This window comes from Equus quagga, chromosome 8 (assembly GCF_021613505.1).
Source record: "Equus quagga isolate Etosha38 chromosome 8, UCLA_HA_Equagga_1.0, whole genome shotgun sequence".
Lineage (NCBI taxonomy): Eukaryota > Metazoa > Chordata > Mammalia > Perissodactyla > Equidae > Equus > Equus quagga.
The window spans coordinates 131,569,407-131,596,869 of record NC_060274.1 but is presented as its reverse complement, the minus strand read 5'-3'; the positions used below and the strand labels follow the sequence as shown (position 1 = coordinate 131,596,869).

Below are 27,463 nucleotides of genomic sequence, written 5' to 3'. Positions count from 1 at the left end.
GTGGAGCTGAGAAGCAAGGGTGCTCTGGACACAGCTGTGTGCTTGGTTGGCTGCAGGGAAGGGAGCAAGCCTTTGATGGGTCTAAGGAAGAGTTGGTGGAATTCCAAGGGAGGGAAAGAAAGTGGGTCAAACGGATTGAGGTGGGGACACTGGGGTCGAGGGCAGTGCATTGAGGAGACAGGAAACCAAGACAGCTTTAGGCGAATCACCATCAGCACAGGTGGGGACCAGGAGGACTGTCAGACCACGTGATGGCCTGAAAGCAGTAACAGGAACTGATTATGGGAGGACGAAGGATAGGAAGCCTCAAGCTTCACCCCAAAGATGGACATTTAGGACAGGGAGGCTGTTGTCAGGGAAACCAGGAAACCCACTGGAGGAGAGGCAGCCGATTCCGTTGTGAACATGCTGAGGCCACAGGTGAGCCACGTTCTCCTGCCGCGTCGCCTAGAGGAGCCGCCCGCCTCTGCCTCCCACCACGCCCTCATGGCTCACCAGGTTTTAGGCACTACTCTTGTGAAATGGCCTTTTAAAAAATATTCTCAGTGGTAGGAAGTGCTCTGTCTTTAAAGGTTTATTTTATTTTTAGAACATCTTAAGAGCCATTTGGAGATACAGATGATGAAATAGGGGGTGATCAGGTTAAGTAATTGAGTTTTGGGGGAATCAGGAAGAAAAAACGGTCAGAAAATATATGACTAGATCTCTAGTTTTGTTTGAGCATATCCCCAGATAATTATAAACAGGAATTTTAGGTATGATGGAAAAAGGCTGAAGTAAATATAGAACTTCCTAAAGTGTCTGAATGAAAGATATGGGGACATGTATGTCGGGTAGGTTTATAAGAATTTTAAAAGCAGTCTCAGTACATTATAGCACCTTATTTAAGATTATATGCTAATTTTGTACCATACTTGCTAAAGTGCCAACACACATCATGCTGCATCTACAGAGAAGATTCGACTATTTTTTATTCAATTGGCTATCTGGCAGCTAAGGGTGAATTCATACGGAATTCTGAAGTGCCATTACTGAATTTAACCCTGAACCTTCTGGGATGGCTCCATGTTGTGGCAGAATGAAAAACGACAAGCTCCTCCCTGAGTTTTTGTCCCATTAGATCTAAATAGTTGCACACATATTTGCAATATAAAATCAGAAAACAGCCCTTTCTTGTGATTGCTTCTCAGGGAACCCGGGCTCTGAGGCCAGCCTTGTCAGACTGAGGCTGCTCCTTCATTTAACTGGAGCCTATTTTCATGCGTTAAACCATACATCGGCATTTTTCTTAAAAGTATGTGAAGAGTGCAAAGCTGAACTATATAATTGTGAAATAAACATTTACTTAAATTGTTGTTCTTTTTTTAATTCCAAAGCGCTTTAAGGAAAAAACTGTTTCCAAACAATTATAATGGACCCATAGTATGTCACGGACAAAATATGTGAAAGAGCTTTTAATCAAAAAATAGAGATAACCTGGATATTCTTCAAAGCAGTATTTTGTTTCCTTTCATCTGAAGATAATGGTGTTATTTAGCCATTTTCAAAAAAGTTAGATTCTTGTTCACATGGTTATGAGTCTTTCTTAAAAGCATTCACTGTAAGAAATTTTAGCTCAATTTTGTAAAGAAGAACAAAATCTAGTCATTAGCATACAATATATATACTATACTGAACATCAACTATTAAATATGTATTTTTACAGCATTATTTTGTAAATAATAAAAGGTTCGAGCTTTACGAAGAGGTAGATTGAAAGTAATCTATCTTCTAGACTCTTGAATCCAGAGAATAAAAACCAAATTAACCTTTAGGGAGACTGTTCTGTTTGTAAATTTCTGTTCCAAGGAAGATCGGTTTTTCCAAATGCTCCTCTTAATGGACAAGCTAATAATAATAATAATAAGGCTTTGAGGCTTTTCTTGCCCTCACAGGAATCGTAATTTAAAAGTTTGAAAAAGAAAGTCTAAAAATCTCTACATATTTGTTAACCAATCCTTCAAGCATAAATTTTTGCTGAAATACATTTTTTGTTTTTGATAAAATGGTTTCACGTGATCATGTTAAGCCATTGGAAGGGGTATCAACTCTATTTCAGAATAGAGTTTCTATTTTTGGATTTTGAAGATTCTAGATCAATCTGATTATGAGCAAGATGAGAACTAATAATAAAAGCTGGGTTACATTGGTAATTTTTTTCAAAACAAAAATAAAATGGCTTTTTTCTGTTTCGAGTAAAGAATTCACATTTTTCTTGAGTTAAAGCAAAATATTTGAGCCAATAATTTCACTGTTTTCTCAGTTCCTCTCAATTTTAAAGCGAGGTCAACAATTTTATAGCAATCTCTTAAAGTTGCTAACATGAGAAATGCAACAAAACCTTTTCCTGCAGCCTCTCCGCAGCTCTGAATTTTGTTGTCCTGTAGGAGAAACTCTGCTTCCAAAATGCAAGGGTGGGTGGTGAGGAATCGACTAAAATGCTGGTGCCCCCTCCCCGCAGCTGGTTGCAATGCACCTGTCTTCTTTCACAACGAATCAGGGCTTGTCATTAGTGTCTAATGCTCTTCCAAATATTGTCCTTGAAAAAATAGCTATTTATTGATAATTAATTAATTTCAAACTGACCGGTGCAACTATCTTTTTAAAAAAATTATCTCAGTGCCAATTACTGTGTTTCACTAGAAGGTTGACCAATTAAAACGTCTTTCTTTTCAAAATTCATTCATTGATAATATAAAATGTCATTTGGATTAACCTTATATATGTATAAAAATACCATATACCCATACCTACAACATTCAGAAGGATCTAACTTCATTTTTATAATTGAAAATCATTTTAATAAGTGGACTTACAAATCAAAAGTATTTTAAATGTATTTGTGTACTATTATTATATTGTTTTACTTTAAAAATAAAATTGGTTTAGATTTTCTGAAATCAAACAAATATCCCAGAAGGTGTTTTACATTTCCTGTCTTACCATTATCCTTCAAAATTCCCGAAATAGGTGTTGTTTTGCTTTATAATAATCATCTTTCCCATGACAGTCTTTCTCTAATTTGTTAAAAAATACATTTTCTTTGATAATTGAGTGCATTGGAAATTTATTCTAATCACTTAAATATGTGATCTATGACAGTTTGGTGTTCCCTAAATTGAAAATGAGATTCGTATCACAGAACATTAGGTTTTACACATAACAAATGTGCGCTGCACTTTAAAAGAAGTATTAGGATCAACAGCTCATGGTAAACTGTTTCTGTGTGTGGATGTCTCCTAGGTCTAGGGGGTTTTTACACACACTGTGTATTTTATCCATCAGCCAAACAATCCTAACTTCTACAGGAATAATATACTCATTTATCATTATATATAAATGATTTCAGGCAACATGCCTCCCAAAACATTTTGCATCGTGTTTAAAATTTTCTCTGAAAATGTCATTGAAATCATAAACTGAAATTTATTATTAAATAAAATCTAAGCTCTCATGACAAAAAAAAAAAAATCCTAACAGTGTCATTCATTCTTCAAGATATTAGCTGAATCTAGTCTTACATTATTGTCAAGACACTTTTCTCAAGTGTTTTCAAGAATTAAAAGATAACATTTTTCCTGCCCTGGAAATAAGAGAGGATTTTAAAATAAAGGAAAATAGAATGAAAATATGGTGGATTAATTTATCAGTTTCTGAAAGAGTAGACTAAAAGGATCAGCACCTAAAATACAAATAGGTTCTTCTAATGAATTCCCCGGGCAATCCGTTTATCTTGAGCTGGGAGAGGGTTGGTTAAACAGCCGGGCTCCTGTCCGTCAAAACCTTGAGGGACGGAAAGGGGTGGGCGGCTTTAAACAGACAAGTCGCCGACCCCACAAAGCATACACTATGTGGCGTGGAGTCAGGGAAAATATACTTTTCTACTTATCAATACCTGCATTAAGAGTTGAAGGCCCATCTAACTATTTAAAAAGTGACCACATCCAACTTGAATCGTGCCCCACCCGTCCTTCCTGAAAGCACTAGAAAGACAGGTAGGTCAGTAAATTCATATTAAATCAGAAACGAGGTGCTTTGATGTTGGAAGCAAAACCCTCAGGGATAACTGAAAAACTAGCTAAATAAAATAAATTTATTTATTTACTTACTTATTGATCATGTCATGTGGTGTTTGTGGGGAAAGCAAAACCATCTGCCTGCATTGAGCTGCGCCCCCTGTTCTGTGCTCCAGCTTTCTCTGGGGTTGCCGACCCTCTGGTCCCCCCAAGACTCCTGGACAAAGTAGCCAGGGTCCTCTTGTCGCCATGGTAGAGCGGGGCGGCCTCGTGGGGTCCGGGCCACCTTGGTGACTGAGGGGCTGGACACGGGCTGGTCAAGCGAGCCGGCCACGGGCAACTGGCTGGTCCCTCGCACCATTCCCCAGCCCACCTGAGTGGGGTCCTCACACCTGGTTGTGTCTCTGGAGATCGAGGGCGAGAAAGGGAGAGGGGCGTGCACGGGGCGGGCCAGCGTGGAAGGTGGCCGCCGAGGTCGCGTCTTGGGGACTGGCCCGGCCTGCAGCGCGCGCAGCCCGGCCACTCGCGGGCTTCCGGAGCCTCTCGGCGTGTCGCTGCGGGTTGGGAGCTCGCGCGGTTCCCCTCTGGCAGAAGTGAGCCCGGCCGGGCGCCCCCCGAGGCAGCGCGCGGGTCCTCGGCTGATGCCCAGCCGCCTCGCCGCCCCTGGCCCAGACCCTGACTCTAAGTGCGCCTGGCGCGGGCGGGCGCTCCGGCCGGCCCGGGATGGAGGAGCGGCCGCCCGGCCCGAGTCCTTCCCGCCGCGCCGCGCGAGGCCCCGCGCTGGGTCGCGCCGAAGACGCACAGCCCGCGCCTCTCCCGCGATGTCCCAGGGCCCTGTGACCGCAGCAGGCGGGCCGGGCAGCGAGGGCCCGGCTCCCTGGTACCCCTATGGCTGAGTGCGCGGCCAGGACGCGTCCGCCCCGCCCCGCCCCGGGCCCAGCGCGGCGTGCCCAGCACCTTGGAGGCCAGCCCGCTAGTCCCAGAGGGGACTTCCCTGTTCTCCGGCCCTAGGGTTCTGCGACCCCCAACCCAGGGCTGGGGAGGTGTAGGAACCCACACGCACACACACTCACCCCCGCGCGAGCACACACACGCGCGCGCGTACAGGCCGTTGCTATGGAGAGGCCGGTTACCAGCGAGGCGGAGGGCGGCAGGTCCCCTCCTCCAGGCCTCCCTCCCTCCCTGCCCCTCTCTCCGCCGTTCCCCACCTCGCCCCACTGGGGCTCCCCTGGCCTCCTCCCGCCTCCTTTGCGCCCCCTGTCCATGCACCACCACCCCTCCTCCCTCTTTCCCTGCCCAGGGCCTGGCCAGGGGTCGCCCCGGAGGCTCGAGAGGTACGCCGAGGCCTGAGCAGAGCGGCAGGGAGGGAAAGGAACCACCGCCACTCGGGTCTTGGCTCGAGAAGGTCCCTCAGAGGACCGCCCCGGCTCAGTGCGGGGCGTGGGCCCAGGGGCTGGGGGGGACGGGACCCAGACCGCTCCCGGGAAGCCCAGCGGGCTGGCGGAGGGGAGGGTCGCGCCGCGCCCCGCGAGCAGTTTGCAGGGAGTCCTCAGGCCGTGCCCTGGAGCGGGGACGCAGAGCGCGGCGACTTCCCCGCTCCCGGCCTGGTGGAGGTATGGGGCGGGGTGAGCTCGGGTGGATGACCGGCGAGAAGCCGCCGTTTCCGCTTTGGCTTCCCGGGAACTCCTTTTCCCCTGGCGCTTCTCGAAGCCCCGCGAAGCGGCAGGCAGGCTTCCTGCCCCCGGCCAGCTCGGCCACTCGTCCTGGGGCTGGGGCTCCACGAAGCGCTCGACTCTGGCCCCTATAAAGACCAAATCAAAGCAGGACTGAGCCTAGGCCCTCTGTCAGGGGAGCGAGTCCTTAGGACACGTTGAGACAGAGGCGAGGACTTCGCAGGCCTGGCGACCCCTTCCCATGAGCCCTGGCCCCGGGGTTTTATGGACGTCGATTTCCAGGAGTGAAGCGCGACGACCGGGCCCTCCGCGCGGGGCGGGTCTGGGGGCAGCGCCTGAGTGGAAGGGAGGGGAGGGGAAGCGTTGTAAGCTCCGCCCGGTCGGGCTGGCGGAGCCGGGGGGCGGAGGGGATGTGGAGTCTGCCCTGGAGGGGCCGGAGCGGGCGCCCGGGCCGGCGGGTGTGGGGCGGGAGGGGCGTCGGGTCAGGAGGGGCCGCCCTGCTCTCGCGGGCCGCCGCCTCCAGCTGTCCCGAGCGCAGAACAATGGGCAGGCGGTGGGAGAGGAGGACTGGGAGGAGGGCTCCAGGGTTTCCAGAAAAGGAGAAACTAAAGAGCCCTCCGCAGACTGTCATCTGCATGTGACAAGATCTGCGCCCCCCCCCCCCCCTTCTTTCTTCCTTCCCCTTGTTCCTGCAGCTGTGGGCCTCGGAGAGCGCATTGTACACACAGATGTTGGGTTTCAGCTCTCCGCTTTCGGCTGCTCGGTGGGGGCGCCGCGCACCGGGGGTGCCTCAACCTGTGGCTGCGAACCAGGGTCCAGGGCTTGGGGAGGGCAGCACGGAGGAGAGGGGCATGGGAGCGCGGCCGGGCGGCAAAGAGGCCTCGGGATGCCAATCACAGGGCGCAGCCGGCCTGGCCGCCCCTCAGACCCTGCTCGGCCTTGCGCACCGCCTGCCTGACTCGAGCCCTGGGCCCGCCGGGAGTCAGGGAGCTCGGGAGGCACGAGCGACTGGGAGCGCGGCCCAGGGAGACGCTCTGCTCCTCCCGCCTGCCGGGACCTGGTCCAGGCCGGGCCTTTGACCTGGGGAAGCGAGGACCCAGCTCGATTCCTCCCTTTCCACCGTCGTCTCAGGCCTGAGCTTTGGACTGGCGGCCTGCCGTTCACTTGGACCAAATGGTGGTAAAGTTCTCACTGGTTACCTCGTCGGGCAAGGCGCCTTGTGCGCGCGTTCGAGACCTACAAACTCCGGTGGGATTCATGTGGTGGGGGCCGTTTACTCGCTGGTTTGTCCTGCGTCATCGGCCTGCTTCAATTTGGAAGGGGAGCAAAAGGCCCCCACGGAAAAGTGGAAAAACTTAACTCGAAAGAACGATTTGCCATGAGTTTTTCGCTTGCGAAGAGTTGCGACGCCCCCACGCCTCCCATAGCAAAGGTCACAGCGGGGCCGTGCGGGGTGACGTTCCTCGTCGAGTCCCCTCTCCCCCGAGTGCACCCTGAACTTGCCCAGTATGAAGTGCGACTCGACGATGAAAGGGAGAAAGGCTGAAAAGAAAGAAAAGGCGAAGGCCCGGGCTGCCGCGCTGAACGAATGACTGACAAAGCCGATGTCCATTCATAGTCTCGGGCGGGAGAGGGTGTACGGAGAGCCGCGGCCCCTTAGCCAATTGCTGTCAGCAACATGTGGGGGGGGACATCGCTATAGCAACCGGTGGCTGGGCCACGAGCCGCGCCGCCGCCGGCCGGGTGCGCGCCGGGCCGGATATAAGGCGGGGCGCGGCGGCCGCGCGGGATGGAGCTGCGCGCGCGGCCGGTGGCCCTGCGGGGACCGTCCCGCGCCCGGCCCCGCGCCGGTCCTCACCGCGCCCCGGGCCCGCGTGCTTCTCCCCGAGGCCGGGCCGGAGCCGAGCGCGCCGAGCCCGGCCAAGCGGCCGAGCAGAGCTGCCGGCGCCCGCGGTCTCGAAGCCGGTGCCGCGCCGCCGCCGCCGCCGCCGCCGCTGGAGCCGCGACGCAGGGCACCTTTGTCTCCGCCAGACGCCCGAGAAGTTTGTGGTCAGAAGCAGGATGGCCCCTCTCGTTTGTGGCTCCGGCTCAGGGAAACAGCTAGCCGTGGTGATGGCGCCGACGCCGCCCCCGGCCGCCGCGCCCCGAGGCGGCTCGGCCCGGCGCACGCCCCCCCCACTCCTCCGGCTCAGGCGCCCGGTGCTGGCCCTGCTGCAGGTAACCAGGGTCTCCAGGCAGGGGCGCGGGCACTGGTGGGGCCACAGGAAAGGGGAGAGGGGCTGGCGTGGGGGCCAGAGGGAGCAGGAGGGACCCACCAGAGCACCGCCAGGCGCGTAGGTGGCGGGGCGCAGAACTGGAACCTGGGAAGGGTGGAGGGTGCACATGGGGGACTCGGATTGGCGACCTGGGCATGGGAGAGCCCAGTCCAGGGGCTAAGTCTGACTCGCAGCAGGACGCCTATCAAAAGCTCTGGCTGGCAGGGGCGGTCTGCGTCTGAGGTCATCCTCAAGTGGGTCTGTGGTGGGCATTTCAGGGTGACCTGGTTGTTGGCAGCTCTTCCTGGGCTCAAAGATTGAGAGGAGGTGGCAGCTGTTCCAGCCCCCCACCTCCCCTCAGCTCCCCCCACCCCCCAGCCCCCAGCGCCCCGCGGGGACCCGCGGACTAGGCTGCGGACGTTGCCTCTGGACTTCGCCCGGAGCGCTTTCCTCTCTTCCCGCTGCTTCGCTAGCCACTCCGGGCATTTCAGACCATCGAGAGAGAGGGGCGGGGGGCATGCAGACGGGGAGGGGTGTGGGAAAAGAAGGACAGGATGAGCTGCCAGGATGGAGAGGAGCCAACATGGGGGCATTTTCCTCCCAGCCCATTTTGGGCGCTCTTCGCCCTCTTCGCTCGGGCCCAGGAGCGCACCTCTGTGCCGCTGGGATGTTCCACTTAGAGGTCACTGGATGGGCGCGGAGGGAGGAGCGTGTGAGGGGCAGGTGGGGCCGTGGGTGAGCGTGGAGGGTCCTCTGAGCCCCCAGCCTGTTGGAGAAAGGCCTCGGAGCGGCCCCCTCCGCTCCCGAAAACGGAATCTGCTCTTTCTCGGCCCTCCCGAGGTGAGGCGGCCGCGTGCTCGCCAGGGAGAGAAACTTCTGACGAGGAGCTATTTGAAGGAGGGACTTCATTTCCTTCCCTCGTTAACTGCCTGTGTGGTTCTGAACTGTGGCCTGCTTGGAGGTTTTAGAGAAGCCTTGCTCCAGTCGGGCGGACCCCAAAATTAGGGGCTGAAACCTCAGCAGAGTCAGTTTTTAGAGCCAGGGAGTCTCCCGCCCTTTTGTGTCATCAGTGTACTGAGCTCGCCGCGCTCCACGCTGGGGGTCTTTGTCACAAGCGCCAGTGCCCATTGCACCCCCATACGCACAGCCAGAGGGCGGCCAGGACCCGCCCGCCCTGCGGTCCCCGCCGCACCGGACGCTGCGTGGACACCTGCTCCGGCCCGGTGGCCCTGCTGTCCAGGCCTTGTCCCCAGCCTCCTGCCCCTGCTCTGGGTTCGAGTTGCTGACCAAGTCCGCGGACGGCTGTCCCTGCTCGCCTCCGGGGAGCCTCCGCGCCTGGGGTCCGAGTCACCTTCGCCAAGCCAGCCTTCCCTGCATTTAGACGCGGCGAAAGTGCAAGGAGTGCAGGTGTGTGTGCAGGAAGAGGACGACGGAAGCTCGTTTCTTCCTACCGACACAGGAGGAAATGCCCCCCACCCGGCAAGAACACCCCATTTGGCCTCCGAGAAGGGGCGGCCGAGGTCGGGTAGAGCAGCAGAGAGGTGCGGCGCTGGCCTGTGGAATCCCCGGGATGCTGGGAGACGAGAGCGTCGTTGGGGACATTGGTCCGTGCCCCGCGGCCCAAGCGCTTTGTGGCGGGGGAGGCTGGGCGGCAGCATTGTCCCCGCGGGGAAGGGGGCCCAGGGCGCTTCGGGACCCCTCAGGGCTGTGAATACTCGCGGCTCCCGGGAACCCTCGACCCTTTGTGTCCGGCGCCTCGGTCTGATCTTTCCGATCTCTGTGGGATCTCGTGAATAAGTGAGGGGGAGGGACTGGGAAGGAGAGGCGAGAAAGCCCGCGGCCTGTCGAGGGGGGAGGGGGCCGGATCGGGCTGTGCGTCCCCGGGGACCGACGCTCGGAGCAGCGCTCAGGCTGGTCCTGACCCGCGACGCCATCCACGACTTGAGGATGGGGCTCCTTAGCCTCCAAGAGGAAGGTGAAGCAAAACCCCCAATCCTGCGGGGGAAACTCCGTCTCAAGACCACGGAAACACCTGACCGTGGAGGCACGGGTGTGCGCCTATGTCACAGCAGGCCTCGGGGACCCCATAGGCATGCCCAAAACACGGGTCAGGAGCCGGTGCATCAAGTTTATTGGCCGGCCGAGTTTGCGTTTGAGAGTAACAAACATGCGGGCAGTGGATCTGAAAGACGGCTGGGGCAGGCCTTCTCCGGGGGGCCGATCCGCTCGGTCTGTTCCCAGCTGGTCGCTCTCTATTCTCCCCGAGACAGTTTGTTGTTTATCAAGCTCTCCTAAAAATTAGTTCACACGAGGGTGTCTTTTCCCCCTTTAAACATAAATATCGTAAATCTTCGCTGATATCTTAAAACAGAGTATTTCCCCAAAATTGATGTTCTCAGAGTGCTTAAAGATGGCAAATAGACAATTTATTATTTTTTGTATATTTACTTTTAGGCCTATGCCTGAAAACACTCAACAAATAGCCTATTTTAAAATAGCATATCCCCACTTATTTTCACTAAAGTTTATATTTAAGAATAATTATTTCTTGGAGAGTCTTTTCTTTTGCCCATATAGGCTTTTTTTTTTTTTTTTTTTTTTTTTTTTTTTTTTGCCGATTTTTTTTTTTTTTTTTTTTTTTTTTTTTGGCTACTTGAATGGCAGATTTGCAAGTACAATTTCATCTGCACCGAGGAACAATGGCTTTCAGCTGCACAAAGGGTTTCTCCCACCCTGAATTCAGACCGCAGTGCCTCTTGCTCTGATAATAGCTTCTGAAAAGATTTTGTAATGCAGAGAATTAATACATGATTATTTCCGCCTGACTTCTCTCATTTATTAGAATTCTGTGGCAAATTCCAAATTAAAAATAGTTCAGTTAACAGCTTTAAAAAATACTTTAAAAATATTTTAAGATACCCCGCCCCCATATTTTTAAGTTTGGTCATTCCCAAGGCCTGAAAACTGTGAAAAATTTTGATCAGCCTTAAAGTGATAGTTACTATATTTTAGTAAACATATTTAGTAAATTTAGCATGAAATTTCCAAATAATTCTAAGATGAATCATCTAGGAAACCAAAGACAGTCTTGTTCTAACAACTCATTAGTAGTCTCTAAAACTAATTTCTAAATTTTACAGGGAAAAAGGTCTTTACAATTATAGTAACTTCAAAGTACAGAGGAACACAGGGTGAGGCTGGGTTTGCAAATCAAATTCCTTAAAAACATACAAATTAAAACATTGACCATAACGGAAGTTTAATATTAATGAAATTGAATGCTTGTGCCCCTAAGTTTTTTGGTAGGTGTGAGTTTTAAAATGGGAGTCAGTGACGTAGATAACGAATTGCTCTTGCTAACCCGTCACATTGCACAGCTTCGGAAAAATACTAAATTTTGCTACCTGTCAACAAGTATTTGTCACCATAAAGTTTTGTATTTAGGTGGCTGCCTCAGTTCTCACAGTGAAGTTTGGGTATAGAATGTTCTTTTTTCTTCTCTCTCCTTTTCTTTTAAGTTTACCACATGGACAGCTAAAAAAAAAAAAAAAGTTTTGAAGATACTTTGCCGTAAAGGGCTCAGAGGATAATGTATGGGAAGCCCCATGCACCTTCACTTATAAGCACAGATCAAAATAGTTTAAATAGGTCAGAACAATGTCTGTAGATTCCAGTTTCTAAGAGCAATTCCATAAATTGTCTCTGTGGTCACAAATTTATTTCAAATCACAGCTTTTGCAATATTTTGTATTTTAAATTCAAGGAGTTGCAGGTGGAGACAGTCAAGTGGAAGAAGTAAGCAATATTGTACTTCAGTTTACTCTCAAGTAACAGCTAACCTGATAAAAAAAAAAAAAGTTGGTTTAATTATTCCTGATCACTTTAAAATCATACTTTTCCTGCACCTGAAAACTTAGCACTAGGTGCTTGCATGTGCGTCTCCCACAACCTGGGGCCCCAGACTCCCCTGCTGCGCCTCCGATTGCTGCTTCCTCCACCTTCTTCCTCCTCACTCCTCCCCTGCCGCAAACTTTCAGCGAGGTGAGCCGCTGTGCAGGAGGAGGTGCTCCGCTCTTAAAAGACGCCTGACTGTAAATGTCAAAGTCATAAATATTTAAGCATTATTTTCGTTCAATTTCCAGTCAAGACTGACAAGATGCCTCTAATTAGTGGTGGGCTCTCTGCAGGGCCGGCCCCAGGACAAGGTTTCAGGGGAGCACCTGCAGTTCCAGGCACTCAGTCTTGAGGCCAGGGACCCAGGAAGAGGGGGGGCTGAAGCCCCCCAGGTCACACCTGGAACAGACAGGACTGTGGAGCAACTCACTTTTAAGCTGGTAGCAGACTCATTTTTTTCTCTTAAAGCTCCTCGTCAGCAGGGGTTTGAAGTTTTGGGGTTTTCTTTTAACCCCACGAGAGGAAAGGAAACGAAACAATTGTAAAGTTATTTAAACTCAATCACTATGCCAAGGAGAGGAGTTCACTCTCTAATTTTTTTGTAAGAATAGAATTTCTATAAATTTTTGTTTCTTGCGGGATTCTTAAGACCTGACTTACAGCCAGTTTCCGTCCCCAATTGACCCACCCAGCCAGCACAAGGTAGGACGTTGGAACCGTTGTGGCCCCAGGGAAGAGTGACTTTTCAGGTTCCAGCCCAGGTGCCCGCAGGCCTGCAGGAAGGAGGGTTCCCAGCCCGGCCCTGAGATCCTGCGACCTCCAGTCCGACGGTGACCTGCGCGGCTCCCACCCAGCCTGGGGACCACTGTCACCCCTTCTCTGTGGGGATCTGGGGGAGACCGTGGAAGAGGGGCTCGAAGGGCATGTGGGTTCGTCCTCTTTCCTCTCCTCCTTCCCTTCTCCTCAGGGAGAGAGCACCTGGGACCCAGCGGGGGCCGAGCAGCTGGGAGGAGGGGCAGCGGGGCCCAGGGAGGAGGGACTCGAGATCTCGGGACATCACTCTCCTTGACATTTTTCTTTGACCTTTGAGTAAATTACAAGCGCGCCGCGTGAGAGGGAGCCCAGGCAGGCCCCATTCCGTTCCCCGCGTGGGCCGATCGCGTCTCGGGTCACGGTGACTGTCGGTTTCCGGCGACAAGCAGCATGTCGGCCACTCTGCCTCCCCGAGAAGAGCTTCGGCACGGCCTCCCGATGAGCGCCCGCCCAGGAGTCTCTCCTGTCGTCCCAGGCCTGGGCCAGGTTAACGTGAGGGCACCGCCACCTCCTCCTCGGTGCCGCTCCTGTGCGTTCACGGCCTCTCACCTGAAACCAAGTGACAACCGGCTGAGTTTGTGCCCCTTTCACGGTGAGCCTGCGGCCGCCGCACGCGCACAGCCCCTAGTGGGGCCAGACTCCCGGCCATCGTCCCCAGGGCGCGTGAGACCGTTGGTCGGGTGCCCACTGATGCGTCTGCCACGCACGGAGGCAGTGCGCGTCGCCTCGGAGCCGGGCTGGTCACCCTGCATCTGTGCGCCTCACGTCGCCCGGCAGGAAGATTCGGGAAGTCCCTGTTCCCAGGCGCAGTCAGACACCTGGGCGCGCGGGTCCTCCCGACGCCGGAGCCGGACGCCCTGGGTGGGGGCCCGGGGACCGCCAGTCGTCTGGGCGGGGTGTGGGGCGCGCAGTGACCGCCAGGCGGGCTGGGCCGGGCTGGAGGACCAACCGGACGCCCCGCCTCGGCCGCGCCACCTGCTTTCTTGTGGACCCGCTCCTTCTGGCGAAGCTCCGGGCCTCGCGAGCAGTCCTCCTGGAAACGTCCCCACTCCAGGCTCTCTCCCGAAGGAGGGGATTGGAGGGGGACGGGCGGCCCCGCCTGGCCGAACGCGAACACCTGGCGGCGGCCAGCGACCCCGGACCCGTGCCTGGCCCGGCGGGAGCCTCGCGGGCGCTCTCAGGGAGCGTCCCGGGCCGGGTGTGGGCAGCTCCCCCGGCCCCGCGCGCTGCGACCTCTCGGCGCTGGCCGCCGCGGGGGACACCCGGGAGTGCGCTCCCCTTTAACCCGCCGCCGCTGTCGGACCGGCGGGACCCAGCGACTCTCGGGGGCGAGGACCGGGCCGGTGGCGTTCCCTCCGCCCTCTCGGGTCTCGCGGCGCCGCGTCGGGTCCCCCGTTTGTGTAGTTTTGGCTCTCGCTCCGCGCGGGGCGGGGACCGGGTGCGGAGGGACAGGGCGGGGGGGGGGGGGGGGGGGGGGGGAGGGTCTCCCCGCTGTGGCGGACGCAGAAGCGGGCCACACAGGCCTTAGGCTGCCGCGCACCCCGCTCGCTCCCCTCCCCGGCATCCTGGTCCCTCCCCACTCTCTGCGCACCTCCCCCCCGCCCCGCGCCCCTCCCACCGTAGGCGAACTCGCCGTCCAAGGAGCCGCGCATCCAGGCAGGAAAATCCGGCGTCTTTTCTCATTTAACCCGCGTTTCCATTAACTCAGTCCCGGCACCGGCTAATCCGCGGCACCGAAGGCGAAAGGAGGCTAATTAATGACCAGCTTTTCCAGTCAAGACCGGCGATAATTGCCTTGGTGGCCTTTATGATTACAAGATAAAAATGGCCCGGCCTGACATCAGAGGCCCTGTGTACACTCGGAGACAGGAGGAAATGAAGAGTTGGGAGGCTGAATACGGAGCAGAAAATTACTAATAGAAGAGAGATAATGAATAGGCCGGCCAGGCATTCATGGGGAAAAATCCATTTTGTTACCACGCGAAATTAGGTGGTGGAAAGGAGTTTGCTAATTGTTCTCATCTTGTAGCAACCAGGACCGAGGCGGGGGCGTGCGCTTCCATTCATTTCCCTAGTAATTGTGGAAGCGCGCGCTGGCCGGAGTCGCGGCGCCGCCGGCCTCTCCATCTTCCTGCTCCGGTTTTAATTGTTGCTAATATTCCTCATCATGAAGCTAATGAGGGCGAGCACCATGCAACTCTTTGCACGTGGGGACCAGTGAAATGCACCAGAAGGGTTTTCTCACACCCCACCCCCCGCCCCTCCCCCATGAAACGGTAAGAATTTGATGGAGTTTGGCTCCCTCACTTTTGACACCGCGGAGAAGTGAATTCCTGGACCATCGTGTTCCAAACGCCCTTCGGCCTTTCGGGGAGCAGCGCTGAGGCAGCGCTGAGGCGCGAGGTGCTGGGGTCTGAGTCCCAGGCGTTCGAGGGCCCAGGTGGTGGGGATCGTATTGGTGATGCGCCACGGAAGGCAAGCGGAGCGCTTCCGCCAGGATGCAACCACCCTACGCCCCTACCAAGGCTGTTAGCAGCAGCTCAGAAGAACAGCCCGTCTGGGGTGCGAAGACACGTACTTGCGCTGCTGCTTTTAACCCAGCAGATCTGGGTACCCCCATCCCGACCTCTACCCCCCAAACATCTGGGAGGCAAGCTCTGGATAAATCGCTGAATTTTCCTCACATCTGTTTAAAAGAAGGGATGAATGCTTTGTTTTGCTTATGGCAGCAAATTACTAAATATCTTACATTGTTAAGTTTGATGAATGGCCGCCATTCAGAGAAAAAAAGTGATGGCTCCAACTTTCCTTTTGAAAACATCGCAGTCTGTGGTGTGCTGTTGTGAAATGACTTCTGCTTCCAGCTTGAGAGGTGCTGTTCTGGAGGGCCCTCCCACTGTGGTTCCAATGCCAACACTGTGTGTTGTGTTGCACTTTGCGTTTTGAGTTGCTTTTGGAAAGGATGGTTTTAGGAGCTGATTTGTTAGGTGCTAACGTGGCCCCTCTCTCCTGTTCTGCAGAAGAGCAAACTCAAGCTCCGGCCTCATCAGGCAGAGCAGGAGGACTCCACCAAGTTCATCGTGCTCACCCTCATCTCCGTCGCTGCCATCCTGGGGGTCCTCCTGGCCTCCGGTGTCATCTACTGTCTGCGCCATAGCTCTCACTACCGGCTGAAGGAGAAACTCTCAGGACCAGGTGGCCACGCCGGCCTGGATGCCACCGCCTACCAGGTAAAAGAGACCTTCCTGTTAAGCGATGTTTCCATTCAATTCATCAGTAGAACAGATTATTTAACTGCCTCTGGCCCCTCCCCCATTCCCACAGTTGTTCATTTCTTCATAGTTTGGGTTCTTTTATGGTGACAGTTTGAAACTTCTCATTAGCATTCATGTAAATACCTTGTAACCACAGTTTTACTGCTCTATATTAATCTTATGCCGTTCTTGGATAGTCTCATGTTAGCTGTGAAAGCGGGTTGCTAATTAAAAGTGTGGAAAAAGTACAATACATGAATTATCTATTATCTGTTATCTTTCTTACTTTGGCCACTATTAATGAAAAATGCCAGAGTTGAAGGATAAATTGGTTGTGTAGATGTTTGAAGATGTCTTTTAGATTATGGGCTTCCTCAGGGTCTTACAGGAAAAGATCTTCCACCTGATCCGTTGCCCCCTCTGCTATTATTTGGACACGGCGAGATCTAATGCTGATAAACGGAAGGTAAACCAAAGGTGTCTCTGAGAACAAGGTGGCCGCTGTGTGCTGGTCCTGCAGAAGTGTCCCAGGAGCACCTGCAGACACGTTAGAAGCCGACAAGAATGTGAGGAAAGCAAGTTCAAACCAAATTGGACGTAAAAAAAATACACAGAGTTTTTGGAAGACCTATGGCATACACTTCACATTTAATAATGTCCTGTAAGGAGAATATGCCTTCAGTTTTAGCAATAGCGCAAGCCCTGAATATATACAAGTTAGGGCATTTGATTTCTTTTAGCATAAAATATCATTTAACTCCAAGCATATTTTCCCATTTGGGAAGGTAAAACAATTTACTTAATCATCGTTTTGAAAGTTTAATCAATATAAATTTGTAAAAGATTTTCTCCCATTGAACTAGACTTTTTGTTTTCTGTCGTCACGTGATCCTGAAGTGTAACGTGTCTTGTAAATGATACATATTTTGCAATCATATATAAGTTAAATATTATTATTCTATCAGAGTTACGGGGGGGGTATTCTCAAGCGCTTTCTACAAAACACCCCCCAATAATTGTCCTGCAAAGTGCCCTCCATGAGCTCCTCTGAGCTGGCTTTTTGTGCTCCTTGGGCTGCCCTGCCCTTGTCCCACAGAAGGAGCAGGGGTGAATTTATAAAATCTCTATGCTTAAAAGAGACCAGGAGATAGCTTCTTTTCCCATTTCAGGATTCTTGGTATTGTTGGTGAATGGAGAAAACCTCTAGTTTTCTGGAGGAGGTCACAAGCCTGGTCAGTGGGATCTTTTCTTATAAAGAAATGGCAACTTCAAATGTGTGGGAGATGGCATTTCAGCCGCAGTGCATAGCTTTGCTTCAAAGCAAAAGAAAAATCACGTTTGAAGAAGCCTGGAAAAAATGTCACATAAACTAGTAAGAATTTATCCGGAAATACTAGTGAGCAAGCCCCATCAGTGTAAGGTCCCAGGTCTTCTCGGCCAGGGCTGTGCCAGGACATAAATAAATTATCACACCAGTTCTGTTCTGGGTGTGACGGGCGATCATACGGGGGAAGATTTCTAGAAAGCATGGCATCCTTTGATCCACTTTGAAATTCAAATATAAAATATTGAAAGAATGGAAAGGTGGGACTTGCATGTAGAAATGACTAATTTTTACAAAGATGCAGGTTGAAAATGCATACATAGAACTGAGTTTGTGATAATTAACAGAAAAAAAATCTTCCCAGTGACAGCTCTAATTAATAGTATCTGTAATTAAAATCATGCCCTTCCAGCAGGAAAATTGTTTGAATTTCTTAGAGTGACCTTTTTGCTGTTCCTCCTGGGGGCATAGTGGTTAAGTTGATATTGATTTTATAATGAGCTCTGGTTTGTTTAATAAGAATCTATAATCCAGACAATAAATGAAATGTGTGTTTTTCTTCAATCCAGATTAATAAAAAGGAAAAAGAACTTTTCCCTTTAAAAATATGATCTAGGAGAATTTGGAAATGAAACTGTTGTAAAGATTTTCTGGTGGGCTTAGTTTTGGAATCTCTACAAAATGCCCTTTAGAGAACTCCTCTGATGAAATGTGGAGGTTTGCCCCCATCGCACTGGACTGTCGATGACGAAAAAAGTGCCAAGTGTGGTGCTGTTTTGATTTGTTCTTAGCAGCGCAGGACTCAGCAAGTGGGAATGAGGGCATCATGATTTTTAACTCTAAATTTAGCCTAGTCACGTATTAAGAGCTCATGAAAGCGTAGTTACAGATAGAGGGTATTTACATTTTCAGATGAAGCATGTGTTAATTTATTAATGTGCTCATATCTCATTTGGGTTTTCTAGAGCTGCCACTGAGACCCTCTTCAAGTTTAAAAACCTATCTGAAAAGTTTTTTAAAAAATTGTAAACATCAACAATAATTTTGGGGAAAGTATCTTGTAACCATCAATGCTTACTTATTTTTAAATCCTTGAACTGCACTTTGCTAATTCTGTAATACAAGTGAGATTATGGATAGACCTCATCACAATTCTCATCACTGGGTTACAAGGAAAATTGGGCAATTTAAGATTATGCTTTATTTCAAGGGGACATGATGGAAACACTCAATTCATTCTTATAAAGTTTCTAAAGAGAAAAGAATGATTGTGTAAGTTAGGTTAGAAGTAAGTGACCAGGAATGATAGAATGGGAGGTGGCAATGCAATAAGCTTTATTAGTTTCAGAATATGGAGTTACCCTCCAAAGGGAAGAACTGGGTTCTTCTGCAGGAGAAGAGGAGGCACACAGGCCTTCGGGCTCGGAGCTGGCATTCTGCAGGAGGCGCTGGTGGCCTCTTGGCGTATGGTCCCTTCTTCCCAGAGAGTCAGAAAGGGGAACCTGCATGTCCCCAGTTGAAAAGCACAGCGGCAGTGTCATTGCAGACACCCCTAGTGGGAAGACCCCTCGTGTTGCTGACCCTTTGTAAAGGGTAAGTCCACGTCAGCCCTCAGAGTGCACATCTTGGGCGTCTGTCCCTGGGGTCGCTGCAGTCTGTGCAGTACCCTGCACGCTTGCAATTCGTGGTTTGGGGCTTTGGGTTACCATGGATTCATGAGTGCTCCTGAATAATCAGTGGGCTTTTCTTAAAATTCTTTCAAAGCAGTTAGTAGTTTGCATTATCAGATTCTAATGCAAACATGTTTAAACATTTTTTCCTTTCTTCCTCAAAAGAGAACTATTTCATAGACAGAGTCAGAATTTTAAGGCTGTCTTGGTTTGCACGTGTGTGTGTGATATTTTTGTTTGCTTTACCTATTGGAAATCAAATCTTTCTTGCTAGACTCTTATACTTTGACGCTTAATGAGATATCGGTCTCACCGGATGATATACTATCGAAGTGTAATTTGCTCAGACTTGAAAGAATTGGGTATGTTAACTTCTAGAATAACCGAAATCCAGTCTTAAAGGTTATTTTTTAAATGGAATTGCCACCAAACTTTTCCCCATTGTTTTAGTAAATGTTATTTTTTCTTCTAAATATGTAAACAATATATTTGGATTAAATCTGTACTTCATAATCTAAAAGGCCAATTTCTTAACTTTTATTCTTTTTTCCCCCAAATTGGCATGTCATGTCACTTCTATCTATGATGTTGTATGTGCACACATGTGTGTACATGTGTGTATATTTACACACACACGCTCACTAAGGATGACGTACAGGCACCAGAGAATTGTGATCTTGCCGTACCAGGTCACACTGTGCGTGTGTCCCCACAAGTGTCCTATTTCTGTGGAAGGTGATTGGGTAAAAGTGTGCACAAATCAGTCGTTTGCTGATGAGAAGATATCCCCTCCTTTCTCCCCGAGTCTCTTTGAATGTTGCTTCCGTTTCTAGGGGGCTTTGATCATCTTGGAGCAGCAAGTTAGTATTCTGCCGGCCCCCTCCCTCCCCTCACGGTGGGCAGAGGCTCCTGTGGAATTTTCAGCACGTTCTCTTTTGATGGTTTGTTTCACAATACCCAGCAGGTTTCCCTGTTGCTTGGGGGCCTTTGGAAGCAGACCTGGAGGAAGGCGAGCATCCCTCCATGGGACGGCCTGTAAACAGCCGCTGAGCGCACTGCTCCCCTTAGCAGTGACTATTCCTGTACTGTGGGCTCATGGTGACTGCTCCTGTTTGGGGTGCTCCCTTGGACTCAGGCTGGCGTACCTGTGAGCCCGGACGTACTCTGACCTCTCCGCTCAGGGTGAGGTCGACTTACTCTCCTGGGCTTTGAAGGAAGGGACCCTTCGTCTCGTAGAGTTTAACCTTCTGTGATGAAAGTGATCACTGGTCATAGGAACAGCCACTGGGTAGGACTGTTTTTTTTGCAAATTTTCAATAAGCAAAATCTATGCTGCTTCAAAAACGGAAGGATACCCTAAAACATTATTGAAGAATGTTTCTTTTTGTTATAACCTAGCCCAGCCTGAGAACAGGCATTTCTCTGATTTTCCCTTTGCAGAAGTACCTGAAAGCACTAGTGTGTGTGTAGGCAGAATTCTCTTGAACCTTCCCAAACATCGATTGGGTTTTGTGAGTGTGTGTTTCGGTACGTCACATGGAGTGTGACTCCTGAGGGTGCGGCCTCGTCATGGTCCCCTGTGTTCTGCCATCCCCGAGGCAGGCCTGGGCTTCACTGTCAACTAAGTAACCAGCCTAGTGGGCGCCAAGTGCCACTGCCTCGAGGCGGCCACCTGAGAACGTAAGGAACACGTGCAGACCTTTGCCACGATGACAGCAAAGGGATGCGTTTGTGCCAAACATTTCAAGAATCCAGATTTGTTGGCGTGCACATTCAAATGATCAACATTAGGGCCACAGCTTTCTTCTGCAAGCTTGGCTGAAACTCCTAGACACCTTTCCACTCTGAGTTGAATGTTTTTCTGGAAGGCACCCATTTGTAGTGCGTTTTTCTCATAAATCTTAAATTTTCAAACATGCGGTTTCCAAAGGCAGCAATACATGCCCGTTCTCTGGTTTCCATGCAACGTTTCCTCAAAAATAGCTCCTGAGATTTGGAAATAGATCTTCTAGAGGAGGCTGAAGTCTGGAAAGATTGCCAAAGAAATATCTAAACATAAAAATAAAATGTGTTGCCATCCTAATATAGCAGGCCACTCCCCGTGATCAGACAATGAGAATTAGATCAGACTCAATTAAAACCGCAGACCAGGGGCTGGCCCCGTGGCCGAGTGGTTGAGTTCGCGCGCTCCGCTGCAGGCGGCCCAGTGTTTCGTTGGTTCGGATCCTGGGCATGGACATGGCACTGCTCATCAGACCATGCTGAGGCAGCGTCCCACATGCCACAACTAGAAGGACCCACAACAAAGAATATACAACTATGTACCGGGGAGCTTTGGGGAGAAAAAGGGAAAAAATAAAATCTTAAAAAAAAAAAAAAAACCGCAGACCACTCGGTGAGATGCTGGGACGTCTAATACTAGGGACCCTGAGGCCTGGATTCTATGGCTTCTCTTGGTGTCTGCGTTGCTTAACTCTGTTTTGTTTTCATTTTTGTAGTGTATTAGCGCATCTGGATTTTACTTGAAAAACTGTTTCTTAAGGAAGGACAGGAAGTTGCCTCGAGGAAGATGAGAGGGAGAGGAGGAGGGAGCATTCTCTTCACCTCTACTCTGTCGGGTTATCTCATTTTGTTCTGTAAGAGCCAAGGGAAGACCGTGTGGGAGGCTCCGGGAGGAAAGTGCTGGTCCTCACACGGCGACTAGGTGAGGGGCTGTTTAGGGGCCAATGAAGGTGCACGCCTTTAATCTTCTTCGGGACGGGTAGCGGTCTGGTCTGCCTTGCCCATCTCACTGTCAGAGTCAGAGCGTGCTTCCATCCTGCAGAAGCCAGAGGAGCCCCTCAGAGGGCGCCTCACATAGGGAGGTTCCTCCAGAGTCCTTGCACTCAGCTCCACCCGTCCGCACCCTCAGTCACCGGCTCCCATCTTGCGATGCCCATGGGGGCACTTTGACAGCCTACCCTGGCCACCTGTTCACTCCTCGAAGCCACGTGAGACAAGCAGAGTTGCACTGCCATCCTTGTTTTACATGTGGGGAAAGTGAGCATCAGACAGTTCTGACTTGTCCTGGATCCCATGGCCAGTGAGCGGCAGAGCTGAATTAGGACAGTCTCCGGCAGCCGAACCCTCAGGCTCACAAGAGTAGGTCAGCTGGCCAGGCCCCACACCAACACAGGACAAGACAGAACCTCCTCTGACTCCCAGACCTGATGGCCCGCTCCGCTGGCTTTGTCTTCATGGTGTGAGGAAAAGTCAACATCAATTCTCTGCTCAGTTTATGATTTCCTGTAAATGAAGAGTTTGCCATAAAATGGCATGAAAAAATAGTAAGCAACCCAAGTCCATACATAATTACAAGGTAATAGGGATGACAGGGGCCCAAAGCCAGCTGGTGGGTGGAGAATGTCATGGTAGACTCATGAAGGATGGACCCACAGATGCGTGGGGAGGACATTCCAGGCAAGTGAACAAGCACAGACACTGGGTATTCACATGACTCTGGGGACAGACTCAACAAGGAAGGGCCAGGAGAGCAGTGGAGGAGCTGGGACGAGTGTGGACATCCTTAGTGTTCACCCTGGAGGCAGGAGGCTGGGGCATAACCGCAGGGACAGTTAAAGGACCCCACTTTGGACCGCTCTTCCATGAGAGTCTCTGCTGAGGACCAAGTCCATCCTCCCTGGTGCTCCGAGGATGGACCAGCTTCTCCAGCTGCTCAAGATGACTCCAGAGGAGGAAAGCGTGTCTTGACCTCTCTCTTCCATTCTCAGTCTTCCTGCCCTCCTACTGTACTTTTCATTTTTAAATGTCCTTCTCTCCCGATATTTACACTCATGAGAGAAAGAGTTCTTTCCATGCCTCAGGCATCCAGCCCGGAGCTTGGGCCCTGCACCTTTCTGAACCCCACTTTCCTCACCCCTGAAACGAGAAGGGAAGTGCTTTCTGCTCTTTGCTGGGCTGTGGAAGGTGGACAAGGTCATGGAAGTGCGAACTTGTCCCAGCTCTGAATTCTCTCTAAGGATGGTCCTTGTGGTGACTGGGGGTGCTCAGAGATACTTGTTGGTGGGTTTCAGATTCGTCTGCATTGCTTGGTTCTTGATCCATACCTCCCTTTCCCAAGTGTGTACTTATTACTTCTTCTTCCTACGGGCTGCTCTCTCTCCTTTAGGCCCTGACTGAGAGGTGGGCATGTTTTCTAAACCAAACCTGGCACATAGAATCTGCAAAGAAAACATGTACTTCTCAAGAAAGCCAGAAATCTAGACTATTCTGTAAAGCTCAAGACATTTTGAGGAAGGCATTTAGAGGAGGCACAAGTGTGAAGAGAATGTTCTGGTGGCTTCCGTGTAGCGCTGCTTCCCCCATCTTTCCAGGACCAGAGATCACTCGTCATCCTCGGATACGTCTCTAGAGTTAGGTGGGCTCGCGGGTGCAAATGTAGGTCCAGATCATCGTCAGTGGGAAGGAACCTGCCCAGGCCCACCGGCCCTTCCCTAGGAGGCATGTCACTCCTGTTGTGCCACGGGGCTCTGCGTGGGGGCAGCGAGGAGAGAGGCAGCGTGTGTGCAGCCGCGAGTACGGGGAGCCCTGCTGCCCATCAGACTCAGAGAAAGGATGCTGAGCGCTCCTGAAACAAAGTGGGTGTGGGGAGGAGAAACTTGAAAAGATGAAAGGAAGTATAAAAAAATGGATTAATCAGAGATTTCAACAAAAATGGTAGGATGGAGGGGAAGAAATTCCAAAGGGTAGGGAGCAGGAGATTGAGGGCAGGTATAAAAGAGTGAGACCCCACCACGAAGTCTGACAGACCCAGAAAACATGCCCCTACATCTGAGGGGCTTGTCTCTGGCCGTTTCAGCATCTCCTCTCCCCGCTTCCCACTGGGAGGGAAAGCATCGTGAAGGCCTTCTTCAACCAGAGCCAGGTTCTCCATGTGCAGGGATAGAATGCCCCTCAAGGCCTGAAGTCTCTCTCAGCGACAGCCTCGCGGACGGCCGCTGTGAGCAGAATCCCGCAAACCTGCAATGGGATCCTGCATCGGGAGGCTGGTGCTGGCCCCGAGGACGCTCAGGCATCCACTCGAACGCAAGCCTGTGCTGGGCGCTGGAGACCGCGCTCTGTGCTGAAGGGTGTCGTCTGCAGTGAGATGCATTAGCCTGTCAAAAATCGCCAAGCCCAGCTCTTAACACAACCCGTTCGCTGCATAGACGCAGGGGAGAAGTTAGCTAAGATGTAGAATGAGGAGGGACAGCTCGAACTGTCAGACGCATGCAGGAGCTGTGTGTTTACAAGGAGCAAGAACTTTGGAAAGAGCAAATGCACAGTCCAACCCAGGAGCATCAGGCAGATGACAGTCGTCCCCAAATATCCTTGAAGGGACACTTAAGGACGTGAGAGAGGAAGACCAACTCGGCCAGCAGACCCCAGCATGAGAGCTCCGAGCATAGGAGAGGGTCCCCAGATGCCCAGTGGTCCCCTTGGTTTGGCGAACTCTCCTGCCCAGGGACGAGACTCGCCATTGGCATTGCTTTTCTCCAAGGCCCAAGGTCTCTTTGGTTTGGAGTTCTCTGTGGCTCTCAGCCCCGTGATGGCCACTCTCTTCTTCCCACCCATGGCTGGCAGCTGTGTTGGGTGCCGATTTCTGCCTGAGGACCTGTACACGTGTGGGTCCCCAAGGCTGTGATTGCTGGGTACTGCATCCAGGTCTGAATCCGTGTTGACTACCCCTTGGGTCCCCTTGAGGAATGAAGACCCCAGAGAACCTTGTAAAGGCTGGATGACTAAACTTAGAACTGGTCTAGAAAGTCCTTTTCTGGAAAGCTTATTTCTTCTGATGATGAAATCACATTTTCTGAAACAATAAGGACAGCAAAGAACTGTATTTTGCATCAGAGTTTACACACCGGACCAGTTTACACTGGTGTTAAGCATGTGCTCCAGACGAGCACAGTTCGATGGTCCACAGGGAGCCTGGGGGGTGAGGGAGGGCTTCCTAGAGGAGGGGAGTGAGAGGGCTCAGAGGGAGAGAAATGGAGGCAGGGACGGACGTCAGGGAGAAGATGGAGCCAGTGCAGCCAGAAGTCTGAAGCATGCATTTGGGGCACTGGACAGGGAAGTTTTCCTGGAGCTGAGGCTTAGGTTGAGGAAGAGAGAGAAAAGTCTGGAAAAGGCTGAGCCCAGACCTGAGAGGGTCTCGAATGCACAAATAAAACAGAGAATTTCAGGGACCGGGCGGGGCTTTTTCTTACTCGTTTTAGGTCAGTCTGTGCCAGACCAAGTTTGTGCAATGTTACAGTGATTTCTTCAGAAATGCAACAGTGACGACTTCTTCTGTTACATTGGAGAAGCTACATCTTAGGGTTTCTCTTCCCCATCTAAGTAACCGTTCTTAAACTTTCTTGCTCAAAATATTTGAGTCTCTATTGGGGTTTTCTGCTTTGGGAGAATTGCTGATAATTAAGAATGAAGTCTTGGTAGATTATTTCTATATTAGCAAGTACAAGATATTCATACAAATGATCTCTGGTTAGGAAGGTGACAGTTGCAAAAAAGTATTCTCTCAAGATTTTTGAATGTAAAACATAATGCAACCAGCAAAATTAGGTGTCTAGGTGTGTATGTGTGTGAGTCTGTGTGTATGATTATTTGGCAAACAGGAAAAGGAAGATTCACAAACGATTACATTAGCAAGTAAGGCCAAATGTTTTAAAATCCATAATTCTGTATGGTGTTTGAGGAATATGGGCACAAAGTACAGGTTTAAACTTAGATTGACTTTGTGGCATTTAATCACAAATCAATTAAAAGAGTTCATCTAATAAGTACTGGGATTATTAACATGCACAGGATGTTAGTATCAATATTCAAATAGACTTAAATTCTCTAATTAAATTTTTAAAAATTAGATTTGTTCTATAGGTAAGCATTTTATCATTTTAATTTTTTTGTAAAGACGATACAGAAGAGTAACTGATAAAGAAATATTCCTATAATTATGCTTTTAATAAACCCACAAAACGTATACTTTAACCAGAAACCAAGATGTTCTTGAGTGGGCAGAAATAAAATGCAGATTTGTTTGTAAAACAAGCTCATCAGTTGGAAGGGGAATTACACCCCGTTTACAGGTTTCAGGGTTATCTACCCCCTGCCGGCTTTCTTATCCTCCATCACGTTCAAGTAGAATATAAATTCTAGAGGCCCGCCCCGGGGCCGAGTGGTTAAGTTCGCGTGCTCCGCTTCGGCAGCCCAGGGTTTCGCCGGCTTGGATCCTGGGTGCGGACATGGCACCGCTCATCAGGCCACGGTGAGGCAGCGTCCCAAACAGCACAACCAGAGGCACAACTAGTATATACAACTATGTACTGGGGGGCTTTGGGGAGAAGAAGGAAAAAAAAGAACAGGATTGGCAACAGATGTTAGCGCAAGTGCCAATCTTAAGGAAAAAAATTGTAAGTTGAGTGACCCCAAAATCTGAAATTGAAATGTGAGGGGAAGACTAAGAAAACATCTCGGACTCTCAGTTGCTTCTGGACCCTGCGATGGACGATGCTCAGCCTTTCCTGCTCCAGAAGCCCCGGTGCTTCTAGATAGAGATGGACTTTCTAGGCACATCTTGAGTCTACAGATTTCTGATGGACTCCAAGAGAGGCGTCACAGCAGAGCTGGTGCCCGTGTGCCGTAAGTGGCTCTTGTCCCCTGTAGGCAGTGTCCCAAGGGCAGGTTGCCCTCAGATCCTCTCCTCAGCACCTCCTGCCAGCCCAGAAGTTCACCTTCCAAAGCTGTTAAGCTGTGGAAATATCTTTTGCTGGTCTTACTCAAGGGCCGTTGGAAACACTGACTTCCTGTCAAATTCAGCACCTGTTCTCTTCCTGGAGGTGGATGGCAGACTTTTAGAAACTTACAGGCTGTAGAGGTCAGAGCCCTTCATTTCACAGCAGAGCTAAAACTGAGACCAAGGGTGACTTGCCCACGTCACCCAGATGGTCAGTGGCAAAGCCACCAGACCCAGGTGTTCAGAGTTCTGTTAGGAAGGCCTCTGACCGCTCTCCAGGCATCGTGCAGCTAGATCACCATTCAGATTTGGCTTTGGATGGGATAATTGGGTCCCAGAATGATGTGTGGCTTCTGAAAGTGCAGAAGCAGCTGCTGCGGTGGACCCTCCACCCCCGCCCCCAGGCCTTGCCCTTTGGCTTAATTAGGCCGCTGCAGAATGGAGAGCCGTGAATACCCTTTGTATTGCTGGCTGGGCTCCTCCAGCCCCTGCAGTATCCCCTGTGCTTTTCTGTCTCGCAACCTTTGTCAGACTGCTCCCCTCCTCGGAAAGCCCTCCCGCCCTGCCTGCACTTCCAGATCCTTCCCATCTGTCAGCCTGCTCAGACCCCACACCCTCTACCCAGGCTTCCACCCAGCTCAGGAGGACCCGTGCTGTCCAAGCCCCAGGGCCCCTTCCTGTGAGCCCTCCAGTTTACCTTACATTACCCTGAAAATCTGGAGTTACTTCCTCATTATTACCCTTCAAATCT

At 51.0% G+C, this 27,463-nt stretch overlaps 1 protein-coding gene across 1 annotated transcript in view; it reads left to right on the top strand.

The window, feature by feature from the left end:
- The window catches only part of PTPRN2 (protein tyrosine phosphatase receptor type N2), a 738,567-nt gene that overhangs the window by 604,653 nt on the left and 106,451 nt on the right, over nucleotides 1–27,463 (top strand). Inside the window, exon 12 of the mRNA XM_046668847.1 lies at nucleotides 15,711–15,920. Coding sequence (XP_046524803.1) covers nucleotides 15,711–15,920 — 210 coding nt within the window. The remainder of the gene's footprint in view (nucleotides 1–15,710; nucleotides 15,921–27,463) is intronic.